The sequence below is a fragment of the Ammodytes marinus genome (assembly GCF_949987685.1).
Source record: "Ammodytes marinus genome assembly, chromosome: 14".
Taxonomy (NCBI): domain Eukaryota; kingdom Metazoa; phylum Chordata; class Actinopteri; order Uranoscopiformes; family Ammodytidae; genus Ammodytes; species Ammodytes marinus.
In genome coordinates, this window is record NC_137218.1 from 3207408 (window position 1) to 3221592 (window position 14185).

General features: G+C 39.5%; 1 protein-coding gene across 1 annotated transcript in view; it reads right to left on the bottom strand.

The window, feature by feature from the left end:
* The window catches only part of trim37 (tripartite motif containing 37), a 43513-nt gene that overhangs the window by 26662 nt on the left and 2666 nt on the right, over positions 1 to 14185 (bottom strand). The window contains exons 2-4 of the mRNA XM_080041360.1: positions 4017 to 4097; positions 1873 to 1974; positions 278 to 318 (exon numbers count right to left, since the gene is read on the bottom strand). Coding sequence (XP_079897486.1) covers positions 278 to 318; positions 1873 to 1974; positions 4017 to 4037 — 164 coding nt within the window. The 5' untranslated portion in view covers positions 4038 to 4097. The remainder of the gene's footprint in view (positions 1 to 277; positions 319 to 1872; positions 1975 to 4016; positions 4098 to 14185) is intronic.

Consider the following 14185-nt stretch of genomic DNA (forward strand, 5'->3'; position numbering starts at 1 on the left):
TGTGTGTCTGTCTGTTTGTCACTCTATTAGCATGTGGTTGTGTCTGTGTGTGTGTGTGTGTGTGTGTGAGTGAGTGAGTGAGTGAGTGTGTGTGAGTGAGTGAGTGAGTGAGTGAGTGAGTGAGTGAGTGAGTGAGTGAGTGAGTGAGTGAGTGAGTGAGTGAGTGAGTCAGAGTGTGTGTGTGTGTGTGTGTGTGTGAGTGAGTGTAGGTGTGTGTGTGTGTATGTGTGTGTGTGTGTGTAGGTGTGTGTGTGTGTGTGTGAGTGTGTGTTCTTACCGACAGTGTGGACACTGGGCTCTCTGCTCCGTCAACCATCGCTGTCAAACCACAGAATCCAGTTTAATGAAAAATTCCCCTTGAATACAATAAACATTCTGCCAACGTCAATACCACGTGATGCTCACAGCTGAAAATACTCCAGATTTTATTTATTTTTTAAGATTTTTTTTTTGTTGGCATTTTCAAGCTTTATTTGACAGTACAGAGTTGAAATGGGGAGACAGACAGAGAGAGAGAGAGGGGGGGATGACCTGCAGTAAAGGTCCACAGGTCGGATTTGAACCCACGACCACTGCGAAGGCCGGAGCCAATATGGTACACGCTCTATCCACTACACCACCGGAGCGCCCCACTCCAGATTTCTATTACTGAATCACTGGCTAATTCAAAGTGGAACAGCTTTGCAAATATTCTTCTGTGTAAATGCTTTTACACAAACCTCTATCCTCCATGTTAAAGGAATACTTCACCTATCTATCATTATAAAATCACTATTATAATATAATGAATGAGGTTTTTCTTCCCTCAGTCTTCCCTTGGCCCAGCTGTCCTGTTAATCCTAACCCTTACTGTGATGTCACAAGAAGGAAACTGTAGGGTACCGAAAAGGTCCAACTATCCAACTAGCTCATCTTTAAAGATACTAATAGTTGCCTTTAAAGAAGAGCTAGTTGGACCTTTTCGGGTTGAAGATGGCCTCAAAATCAACTCCCAAACCTGCTGCCAGTCTCTAGAAGATACTTCCTTCAAGCAGTGATACAGGAAAAAGTCTGCATCTTTCAAGAAGACCATGATTTTTATGCAGGACAATACTCCATCACATGCATCGAAGTACTCAATTGCATGGCTAGCCAGTAAAGGCCTTAAGGATGGAAAAATAATAACATGACCCCTTCCTCACCTGACTTAAACCCTATTGAGAACCTGTGGGCCCTGCTTAAACGGATATTTACAGTGAAGGAAATCAGTACACCTCTCGGAACAGTGTCTGGGACGCTGTGGTTGCTGCTGCACAAAAAGTTGATCGTCAACAGATCAAGAAACTGACAGACTCCATGAATGGAAGGCTTGTGACAGTTATTGAAAAGAAGGGTGGCTATATTGGTCACTGTTTTTTTTTTGACATTTCGGAAATTTTTATTTGTAAATTTTGAGTGTTTTTATTATTCTCACTTTAACAGATGAAAATAAACAAGTGAGATGGGAAAAATTTCGTTTTTTTATTTAGTTGCAGAATAATTCTGCATACTAATAGTTGCCTAATAATAGCAAATCATATATATATTCTCGTAAGAAAGACAAAACCTCACTTTTACTTTCGTAAACATTCAGGTTTAGGTTCATTAACATTTTGGATTGACCGAGAGCACTGTAGTTGTTCAATAATAAAATGAATCCTCAAAAATACAACTTGCCTAATAATTGTGCACACGGTGTATATACACACAGAGAGAGAGAGAGAGAGAGAGAGAGAGAGAGAGAGAGAGAGAGAGAGAGAGAGAGAGAGAGAGAGAGAGAGAGAGAGAGAGAGAGAGAGAGAGAGAGAGTAGAATAGGTTTGGTCCCTGTGCAGTGACCCGTTGACCCACTTACTCTGATGCAGCTGAAGCAGCACAGCTTGGAGCAGTGAGGACACAAACGAGCGTCTCTCAACTTCTCCATACAGATGAAGCAACGAAACACCTCCGCTATGCTCTGTATGGAGAGAGGGAGGGAGGGAGGGAGGGAGGGAAGGAGGGAGGGAGAGAGAGGGAGGGGAAGGAGGGAGGGAGAGGGAGAGAGGGAAGGAGGGAGAGAGAGAGGGAGAGAGAGAGGGAGGGAGGGAGGGAGGGAGAGGGAGGGAGAGAGGGAGGGATGGAGGGAGAGAGAGAGGGAGAGAGAGAGAGGGAGAGAGAGAGGGAGAGAGAGGGAGGGAGCGAGAGACAGACACACATATATACAGAGACACACACAGAGTCACAGACACACAAAGAGGGACAGACAGACATAGTACAAACACACAGAGAGAGAGAGAGAGAGAGAGAGAGAGAGAGAGAGAGAGAGAGAGAGAGAGAGAGAGAGAGAGAGAGGGAAGGAGAGAGAGAGAGACAGTTAGAGGGAGAGGGATGGAGGGAGGGAGGGAGAGAGAGGGGGGGGAAGGAGGGAGGGAGAGGGAGGGAGAGAGAGAGATAGAGGGGGAAGGAGGGAGGGAGGGAGAGAGAGGGAGGGAGAGGGAGGGAGAGAGAGAGGGAGGGAGAAGGAGGGAGAGAGAGAGGGAAGGAGGGAGAGAGAGAGGGAGAGGGAGAGAGAGAGAGGGGGAGGGAAGGAGAGAGAGAGAGAGAGGGGGAGGAGAGGAAGAGAGAGAGGAAAGGAGGGAGGGAGAGAGAGAGGGAGAGAGGGAGAGAGAGAGAGACACACACAGACATAGTACAAACACACACAGAGAGAGAGAGAGAGAGACAGACAGACACAGTACAGAGGGAGAGACAAACACATTGACAGAGACACACACAACCACATAGAGAGAGAGAGAGAGAGAGCAAGAGAGACACACACACAGATATGACAATGATCAGTTTGAGATTCACAGACATTCCTTTAAACATTCCCCAAATTCCTCTTCGGTAGACTCACAGTAAAACCTATTTCTACTCCAACTGTAGTCTGTTTGTTTGTTTTAACCAGAGATAGTATAGTGGTAAGTGGTTTTAACACACACACACACACACACACATGCACACACACACACACACACGCACACACACACGCACACACACGATTTTACAAGATAACATTGAACTTATCACCATTGTCTTCACAACACAATGTAACTCAATACAACCTATGTTCCAAACAAAGGAAAACGTGTGAAGTGTGAAGCTGCATTTTCCTATTTCAGGTGCTATTTCTTAATTTCTTTCCAACTATGTGTTTATCGAGTGTCATTTTTTCTTTACAAATTAAAAAAATAAAGGTTTGGGGCGGCAGTGGCGAAGTGGGTAGGGAGATCGCCTCTGGAGTGCAGGGTCGGAGGTTCGATCCCCCGTCTCCCCGCCACATGTCCAAGTGTCCCTGGGCAAAGAGACACTGAACCCCACATTGCTCCCGATGGTTCAGAAAGCGCCTTGCATGGCAGCTACTGCCATCGGTGTTTGAGTGTGTGTATAAAATGTGTTAAGATTTGTGAAGCGCCTTGTGACCCTGGTCTGTGAAGGGCGCTCTATAAATAAAGCTTACTTACTTACTTTAAAAAAAAAAAATAATAATAATAATAATAATAATAATAATAATAATAATAATAATAATAATAATAATAATAATAATAATAATAATAATAATAATAGAATACATATATAAAAATAAAACATAATATATATACATACACATACAGAAAAAAAATATATATTTACAAATTCCCAATACAATAGAAAATTATAATCAATATTAGGCCATCTTTTCCTGATTGCTTCTGAGAAGAGGCTGCCATGTGACGCATAGCGAGTTGTGACAGTCTCTTTATTTGACAAATTTTGTAGGCTTGTACCGCCTGCCCCTAATTACAGAGGGGAATGTTAAGTGTGTGTGTGTGTGTGCGAGTGCGAGTGCGAGTGCGAGTGCGAGAGTGCGAGTGCGAGTGCGAGTGCGAGTGCGAGTGCGAGTGCGAGTGCGAGTGCGAGTGCGAGTGTGTGAGTGTGAGTGTGAGTGTGTGTGTGTGTGTGTGTGTGTGTGTGTGAATGTGTGTGTGTGTGTGAACTTACCTCAACACTTTGTTCGTCCATTGCAGCCAGTTTGAAGTGTCTCGATTTTAGGGAGAAATCAGAGAAGTCGTAGCCTGTAGTCTTAAAATAAAGAAAGACATCGTTAAAGACATGTTAATGCCACTGAATTAATTAAATTAAAAGAAATATTTTAATTTTACAAAATACAAAACTGCAGAGAAAAAAATTAACAAATGCATAGTTGGTCCAGTGAAAAAAAGAAGATATATAGGCCTACTTCTTTTTTTTTAATTTGTTATGTCATTTTATTTCAGATAATTCAGAATACACGACTAAAAAGCCCCCAAAAATAATAATAATAATAATAATATTGTGTCATAAATGTTGAAATGTGACCATATCGGATCATGCCATGCTGATCTGTATTTGTAAATTAATTAAGAAAACAGATGCTACAAATTGCTGTTGAGTTTTTTTTTTTATTTTAAATTGCAACGTCAGAAAATTCAGATAATATAATCCTATCCTCCATAGTTGAGCATGTTTGACTGTTGACAGCTTGATTTAAAGACATTTTAACATCAACTAAAGGCCTTATTTTTAGGTTAAACTCGATCAATAAATTCCTTTTATGTCGTTTTAAGCATCTGTAGGAACAATGTGAAGATGCTACATGCTGTTAAAAAAGACTGCGGTAAATTATTATTTGTGATAATGGGTTACAAAAAAAAAATGTACTCGAAAAAGCACCTCGAAACCTGCCAAATACAGTTTTTCCTTGAGCTGTCAGTTGCTACAAAAAGGCCCACCATCGGTAGACAAACTGATAGCTAACGTGTACTGTCTAAAACACAAATTTTTCAGTTAAAATACGATATAAATTCATTAAAAATAAGCAGGCTAAACCAGAAAAATAGACAATATTGATAACCGGGGTGAGATTGGTTTCATATTCGACATTCGTCTATTTTCCGGGGTTGTAACTGTAATAGCGTCACGAAAACAACACAAATTTCCTCCAGAATGGTATTATTATGTACAGAAGACTAAGACTGACATTTCACAGGCTCGACCAACTCACCAAAATCAGCGAGTCTCGCGAAAGATCAAAGAAACCGCGCCGAATATAGTGTTTAGTGCCACACGGCAGCGGACTGCTTAGGGACCGTCGCAAAAGTGCAACGTCTTTTTTCTATTCTTAATAACTCACTGGAAATTCATCCTATCAACACCAAACCACTTCTGTTGTGTTTATGAACTCATTTTGTAGTTACCACAACCCTTTGTTTTAAAGAAAAACCTTAGATTTTTTTTTTAAAAAAGGGAAACTTATTCAGTGTGTATATTGCATCCATATTTAAGGCTACTTTTTCAATAGCTCACTGGTTGTTATAGCTATCAACACCAAACCAACTCTGGTGTGTTTATGGACTCACTGTGGAGTTCCCACAGCCCTTAATTTTCAAGAAAAAACTTTTAATTTTTTTTTGAAAGGCAAAATAAGTCACATCATATATTTAATCCATATTCAAGGCTCTTTTTTCAATAGCTCACTGGTTGTTATAGCTATCAACACCAAACCAACGCTGGTGTGTTCATGGACTCACTGTGGAGTTCCCACAGCCCTTAATTTTCAAGAAAAAACTTTTAATTGTTTTTTGAAAGGCAAAATAAGTCACATCATATATTTAATCCATATTTAAGGCTCTTTTTTCAATAGCTCACTGGTTGTTATAGCTATCAACACCAAACCAACTCTGGTGTGTTTATGGACTCACTGTGGAGTTCCCACAGCCCTTAATTTTCATGAAAAAACTTTAAAAATGTTTTGAAAGGCAAAAGAAGTCAGATCATATATTTAATCCATATTTAAGGCTCTTTTTTTCAATAGCTCACTGGTTGTTATAGCTATCAACACCAAACCAACTCTGGTGTGTTCATGGACTCACTGTGGAGTTCCCACAGCCCTTAATTTTCAAGAAAAAACTTTTACATTTTTTTTGAAAGGCAAAATAAGTCACATCATATATTTAATCCATATTTAAGGCTCTTTTTTCAATAGCTCACTGGTTGTTATAGCTATCAACACCAAACCAACTCTGGTGTGTTTATGGACTCACTGTGGAGTTCCCACAGCCCTTAATTTTCAAGAAAAAACTTTAAAAATGTTTTGAAAGGCAAAAGAAGTCAGATCATATATTTAATCCATATTTAAGGCTCTTTTTTTCAATAGCTCACTGGTTGTTATAGCTATCAACACCAAACCAACGCTGGTGTGTTCATGGACTCACTGTGGAGTTCCCACAGCCCTTAATTTTCAAGAAAAAACTTTTAATTGTTTTTTGAAAGGCAAAATAAGTCACATCATATATTTAATCCATATTTAAGGCTCTTTTTTCAATAGCTCACTGGTTGTTATAGCTATCAACACCAAACCAACTCTGATGTCTTCATGAACTCACTGTGGAGTTCCCACAGCCCTTTATTTTCAAGAAAAAACTTTAAAAATGTTTTAAAGGCAAAAGGAGTCATATTTAATCCATATTTAAGGCTATTTTTTCAATAGCTCACTGGTTTTTATAGTTAGCAACACCAAACCAACTCTGGTGTGTTCATGAACTCACTGTGGAGTTCCCACAACCCTTTGTTTTCAAGGAAAAACTTTTAATTTTTTTTAAAGGCAAAAGGAGTCATATTTAATCCATATTTAAGGCTATTTTTTCAATAGCTCACTGGTTTTTATAGTTAGCAACACCAAACCAACTCTGGTGTGTTCATGAACTGACTGTGGAATTTCCACAACCCTTTATTTTCAAGGAAAAACTTTAAAACATTTTTAAAGGCAACAGGAGTCATATATTTAATCCATATTTAAGGCTATTTTTTCAATAGCTCACTGGTTTTTATAGTTAGCAACACCAAACCAACTCTGGTGTGTTCATGAACTCACTGTGGAGTTCCCACAACCCTTTATTTTCAAGGAAAAACTTTAAACATTTTTTAAAGGCAACAGGAGTCATATATTTAATCCAAATTTAAGGTTTTTTTTTCAATAGCTCACTGGTTTTTATAGCAATCAACACCAAACCAACTCTGGTTTGTTCATGAACTCACTGTGGAGTGCCCACAGCCCTTTATTTTCAAGGAAAAACTTTGATTTTTTTTTAAAGGCAAAAGGAGTCAGATGATATATTTAATCCATATTTAAGGCTCTTTTTTCAATAGCTCACTGGTTTTTATAGCTATCAACACCAAACCAACTCTGGTGTGTTTATGGACTCACTGTGGAGTTCCCACAGCCCTTAATTTTCAAGAAAAAACTTTTAATTTTTTTTTGAAAGGCAAAATAAGTCACATCATATATTTAATCCATATTCAAGGCTCTTTTTTCAATAGCTCACTGGTTGTTATAGCTATCAACACCAAACCAACGCTGGTGTGTTCATGGACTCACTGTGGAGTTCCCACAGCCCTTAATTTTCAAGAAAAAACTTTTAATTGTTTTTTGAAAGGCAAAATAAGTCACATCATATATTTAATCCATATTTAAGGCTCTTTTTTCAATAGCTCACTGGTTGTTATAGCTATCAACACCAAACCAACTCTGGTGTGTTTATGGACTCACTGTGGAGTTCCCACAGCCCTTAATTTTCATGAAAAAACTTTAAAAATGTTTTGAAAGGCAAAAGAAGTCAGATCATATATTTAATCCATATTTAAGGCTCTTTTTTTCAATAGCTCACTGGTTGTTATAGCTATCAACACCAAACCAACTCTGGTGTGTTCATGGACTCACTGTGGAGTTCCCACAGCCCTTAATTTTCAAGAAAAAACTTTTACATTTTTTTTGAAAGGCAAAATAAGTCACATCATATATTTAATCCATATTTAAGGCTCTTTTTTCAATAGCTCACTGGTTGTTATAGCTATCAACACCAAACCAACTCTGGTGTGTTTATGGACTCACTGTGGAGTTCCCACAGCCCTTAATTTTCAAGAAAAAACTTTAAAAATGTTTTGAAAGGCAAAAGAAGTCAGATCATATATTTAATCCATATTTAAGGCTCTTTTTTTCAATAGCTCACTGGTTGTTATAGCTATCAACACCAAACCAACGCTGGTGTGTTCATGGACTCACTGTGGAGTTCCCACAGCCCTTAATTTTCAAGAAAAAACTTTTAATTGTTTTTTGAAAGGCAAAATAAGTCACATCATATATTTAATCCATATTTAAGGCTCTTTTTTCAATAGCTCACTGGTTGTTATAGCTATCAACACCAAACCAACTCTGATGTCTTCATGAACTCACTGTGGAGTTCCCACAGCCCTTTATTTTCAAGAAAAAACTTTAAAAATGTTTTAAAGGCAAAAGGAGTCATATTTAATCCATATTTAAGGCTATTTTTTCAATAGCTCACTGGTTTTTATAGTTAGCAACACCAAACCAACTCTGGTGTGTTCATGAACTCACTGTGGAGTTCCCACAACCCTTTGTTTTCAAGGAAAAACTTTTAATTTTTTTTAAAGGCAAAAGGAGTCATATTTAATCCATATTTAAGGCTATTTTTTCAATAGCTCACTGGTTTTTATAGTTAGCAACACCAAACCAACTCTGGTGTGTTCATGAACTGACTGTGGAATTTCCACAACCCTTTATTTTCAAGGAAAAACTTTAAAACATTTTTAAAGGCAACAGGAGTCATATATTTAATCCATATTTAAGGCTATTTTTTCAATAGCTCACTGGTTTTTATAGTTAGCAACACCAAACCAACTCTGGTGTGTTCATGAACTCACTGTGGAGTTCCCACAACCCTTTGTTTTCAAGGAAAAACTTTTAATTTTTTTTAAAGGCAAAAGGAGTCATATATTTAATCCATATTTAAGGCTATTTTTTCAATAGCTCACTGGTTTTTATAGCTATCAACACCAAACCAACTCTGGTGTGTTCATGGACTCACTGTGGAGTTCCCACAGCCCTTAATTTTCAAGAAAAAACTTTTAATTTTTTTTTGAAAGGCAAAATAAGTCACATCATATATTTAATCCATATTTAAGGCTCTTTTTTCAATAGCTCACTGGTTGTTATAGCTATCAACACCAAACCAACTCTGGTGTGTTTATGGACTCACTGTGGAGTTCCCACAGCCCTTAATTTTCAAGAAAAAACTTTAAAAATGTTTTGAAAGGCAAAAGAAGTCAGATCATATATTTAATCCATATTTAAGGCTCTTTTTTTTCAATAGCTCACTGGTTGTTATAGCTATCAACACCAAACCAACTCTGGTGTGTTCATGGACTCACTGTGGAGTTCCCACAGCCCTTAATTTTCAAGAAAAAACTTTTAATTTTTTTTTGAAAGGCAAAATAAGTCACATCATATATTTAATCCATATTTAAGGCTCTTTTTTTTCAATAGCTCACTGGTTGTTATAGCTATCAACACCAAACCAACTCTGGTGTATTCATGGACTCACTCTGGAGTTCCCACAGCCCTTAATTTTCAAGAAAAAACTTTTAATTTGTTTTTGAAAGGCAAAATAAGTCACATCATATATTTAATCCATATTTAAGGCTCTTTTTTCAATAGCTCACTGGTTGTTATAGCTATCAACACCAAACCAACTCTGGTGTGTTTATGGACTCACTGTGGAGTTCCCACAGCCCTTAATTTTCAAGAAGAAACTTTAAAAATGTTTTGAAAGGCAAAAGAAGTCAGATCATATATTTAATCCATATTTAAGGCTCTTTTTTTTCAATAGCTCACTGGTTGTTATAGCTATCAACACCAAACCAACTCTGGTGTGTTCATGGACTCACTGTGGAGTTCCCACAGCCCTTAATTTTCAAGAAAAAACTTTTAATTTTTTTTTGAAAGGCAAAATAAGTCACATCATATATTTAATCCATATTTAAGGCTCTTTTTTCAATAGCTAACTGGTTGTTATAGCTATCAACACCAAACCAACTCTGGTGTGTTTATGGACTCACTGTGGAGTTCCCACAGCCCTTAATTTTCAAGAAAAACGTTAAAAATGTTTTGAAAGGCTAAAGAAGTCAGATCATATATTTAATCCATATTTAAGGCTCTTTTTTCAATAGCTCACTGGTTGTTATAGCTATCAACACCAAACCAACTCTGGTGTGTTTATGGACTCACTGTGGAGTTCCCACAGCCCTTAATTTTCAAGAAAAAACTTTAAAAATGTTTTGAAAGGCAAAAGAAGTCAGATCATATATTTAATCCATATTTAAGGCTCTTTTTTTTCAATAGCTCACTGGTTGTTATAGCTATCAACACCAAACCAACTCTGGTGTATTCATGGACTCACTCTGGAGTTCCCACAGCCCTTAATTTTCAAGAAAAAACTTTTAATTTGTTTTTGAAAGGCAAAATAAGTCACATCATATATTTAATCCATATTTAAGGCTCTTTTTTCAATAGCTCACTGGTTGTTATAGCTATCAACACCAAACCAACTCTGGTGTGTTTATGGACTCACTGTGGAGTTCCCACAGCCCTTAATTTTCAAGAAAAAACTTTAAAAATGTTTTGAAAGGCAAAAGAAGTCAGATCATATATTTAATCCATATTTAAGGCTCTTTTTTTTCAATAGCTCACTGGTTGTTATAGCTATCAACACCAAACCAACTCTGGTGTGTTCATGGACTCACTGTGGAGTTCCCACAGCCCTTAATTTTCAAGAAAAAACTTTTAAATTTTTTTTGAAAGGCAAAATAAGTCACATCATATATTTAATCCATATTTAAGGCCCTTTTTTCAATAGCTAACTGGTTGTTATAGCTATCAACACCAAACCAACTCTGGTGTGTTTATGGACTCACTGTGGAGTTCCCACAGCCCTTAATTTTCAAGAAAAAACTTTAAAAATGTTTTGAAAGGCAAAAGAAGTCAGATCATATATTTAATCCATATTTAAGGCTCTTTTTTTTCAATAGCTCACTGGTTGTTATAGCTATCAACACCAAACCAACTCTGGTGTGTTCATGGACTCACTGTGGAGTTCCCACAGCCCTTAATTTTCAAGAAAAAACTTTTAAATTTTTTTTGAAAGGCAAAATAAGTCACATCATATATTTAATCCATATTTAAGGCTCTTTTTTCAATAGCTCACTGGTTGTTATAGCTATCAACACCAAACCAACTCTGGTGTGTTCATGGACTCACTGTGGAGTTCCCACAGCCCTTAATTTTCAAGAAAAAACTTTTAAAAAAAAGTTAAAGGCAAAAGGAGTCCGATCATATATTTAATTTCTGGAGGCCGGCCTCGGCCAGGAAGAGGACGATGGAACCCTCCTGGAGGCCGGCAGAGGCGAAGGCAACAAACCCCTTCTGGAGGCCGGCGGCGACGACCCACAGGTAGCCGGCATCGGCGAAGGCCCACAGGTAGCCGGCATTGACGAGGACGGACCTCCGCAGGAGACCGGCGAAGGCAGAACCACTCAGGCGGCCGGCCACGGTGAAGGCAGGCCCCCGGAGGAAGGCAGGGCAGAGGGCGGTCCCCCTCAGGCAGGAGCGAAGGGCGGTCCCCCTCAGACAGGAGCGACGGGCGGTCCCCCTTAGACAGGAACAGGGGGCAAGATCCCTCTAGCAGGGGGTAAGACCTCTCAGGCAGGAACAGGGGGCTGGGCCCCTTGAGCAGGGGGCGAGACCCCTCAGGCAGGAACAGGGGGCTGGGCCCCTCGGGCAGGAGCGAAGGGCGGTCCCCCTCGGGCAGGAGCGAAGGATGGTCCCCCTCGGGCAGGAGCAGGGGGCGATCCCCCTCAGGAAGGCGAAGCGGCCGGTCCCCCTCTGGAAGGCGAAGACAGCAAGCCTCCCCTGGCAGGCCCGGAGGGTGGGCCCCCTCACGATAACGTGGAGTGGGCTCAGGAACTAGACAGTGCTAGCGTGCTAGTGGCTAGCGTGCTGGGGCAGGTGTCTAGCGTGCTGGTTGCTGGGGCCCGGGACCTGAAGCTTGTTGCTGGAAGCCTGGGGCTGGAGCTTGTTGCTGGAAGCCTGGGGCTGGAGCTTTCTGCTGGAAGCCTGGGGCTGGAGCTTGCTGCTGGAGCTTGTTGCTGGAGGCCGGAGGCTGAAGCTTGCTGCTGGAGGCCGGAGACAACTCGGGAGCTGGAGAGCATTGTGGAAACTGCTGGTAATCCAAACTCACCACCCCCACTCTGATAGTCCTTAAGGCAGGAGGAGGCTGGTAGCTGGGGCCCGGGGGCTGTGGCTGGAAGCAGGAAACCGGAGGCAGTGGCTGGAGGCTGGAGCGTGGAGGCTTGGGACGGTCGCAAAAGTCCGGTGGCAGTGGCATGTAGCTCTCAGGCCAAAAAACGGTGGGGTTGAGAAGCTCGACTGCCCACTCGGGTAAGGCGTCCTCCAACTCGGGCTTAGCAGCGACAGTCTTGTATGTACGCCCCAGCACATGCCCCTGCTCCTTCCTACTGGGAATTGTAGTGGGAAATATTGCATATGATATATATATCTCTGGACTCAGATGTTAGAATGCTTACTTGGCCATTGTTTGTATGGACTTATGGGTGTGGTTGAGAGTATCGCATGGACAGCCACGCCTATGGTTAATTTATGCACAATTACTCTGTCTGTTCTATTGTCCTATGCTAAACTCCTCCTATGGTTAAGTTATGTACAATTAGTCTGTCTGCCTGCCTGAAGCAATGTGCTTAAATATCCCTCTCTCCTACGAAACGGGGTTCACTCTTGCAAACACATTCCCTGTGTTTTGGATTAGTGGCCTCTCCGCGGAGATCCTTGCTGTATGATTAAATCAAATCTAATGCTACTATTAACGTATCACTATTGCTTAACTTTCTCATTACAGAATGTTCTCCCAGCCGTCCATGGCACTGATAATAAAAAATAGCATGTCCTCCAACTCACGGCAAAAAAGAGTGTCTGCTGGGTCCAATTTTGGTCTGTGCATTCTGTTATGGTGAGGTAGGCAGGCAGGCAAGTAGGACCCAAACGCAGACGTTAAAAAGAAAAAAGGTAATTTATTGCTCCACAAAAAATACAAAAAAAACTCAGGACGGCCAAAAGGCAAAGGGCAAAAAGGCAAAAGACAGGTAACATGGGTAACACAGAAGACGAGACTCACCAACACGCAACAGGACAAACCATAACATTTTATGATGTATTGTTGTATATTTTAATGAATGTGTGCAAATGAAATAAAGTCAATTAACACACAATAAGTGGTTTGGTGCTGAAATGTTGAAATACAAGTGAGTCATTAAAAAATAAACACCTTAAGTAAGAATCAAATTTACAAACTGATTACTTATTCCGTTTAAAACTCTTGTAAAGGTTTTTCTGAAAACCAAACAGGTGTGGAAACTGAGCAATTGAGCTGTTCAAAAATAAAAGCCTTACATATGAATGCAAAATATGCACTGACTACTGATGCCTTACATTTTTTTAAAGGTTTTTCTTGAAAATAAAGGGCTGTGGGAACTCCACAATGAGTTAATGAACACATCAAATGTGGTTTGGTGTTGATATCTATAATTACCAGTGAGCTATTACAAAATAAAGGCCTTACAGATGAATGCAATATACAGTATGCACTGACTACTTATGCATTTAAAATAATTGAAATGTTTTATTTTAAATAAAAGGTTGTGGGAACTCTACAATGACTTTGTGAACACATCAGAAGCAGTTTGGTGTTGATATCTACTAAAACAAGGGAGCTATTACAAAAATAAAAGCCTATATATGAACCCAATATACGCACTGACTACTTTTACCTTTAAAAAAAATTGAAAAGGTTTTTCTTGAAAATAAAGGGTGGGAACTCCACAGTGAGTTCATGAACACATCAGAGTTGGTTTGGTGTCGATAACTATAAAAACCAGTGAGCTATTGAAAAAAGAGCCTTAAATATGGATTAAATATATGATCTGACTTCTTTTGCCTTTCAAAAAAAAAATAAAGTTTTTTCTTGAAAATTAAGGGCTGTGGGAACTCCACAGTGAGTCCATAAACACACCAGAGTTGGTTTGGTGTTGCTAGCTATAACAACCAGTGAGCTATTGAAAAAAGAGCCTTAAATATGGATTAAATATATGATGTGACTTATTTTGCCTTTCAAAAAAAATTGAAAGTTTTTTCTTGAAAATTAAGGGCTGTGGAAACTCCACAGTGAGTCCATGAACACACCAGAGTTGGTTTGGTGTTGATAGCT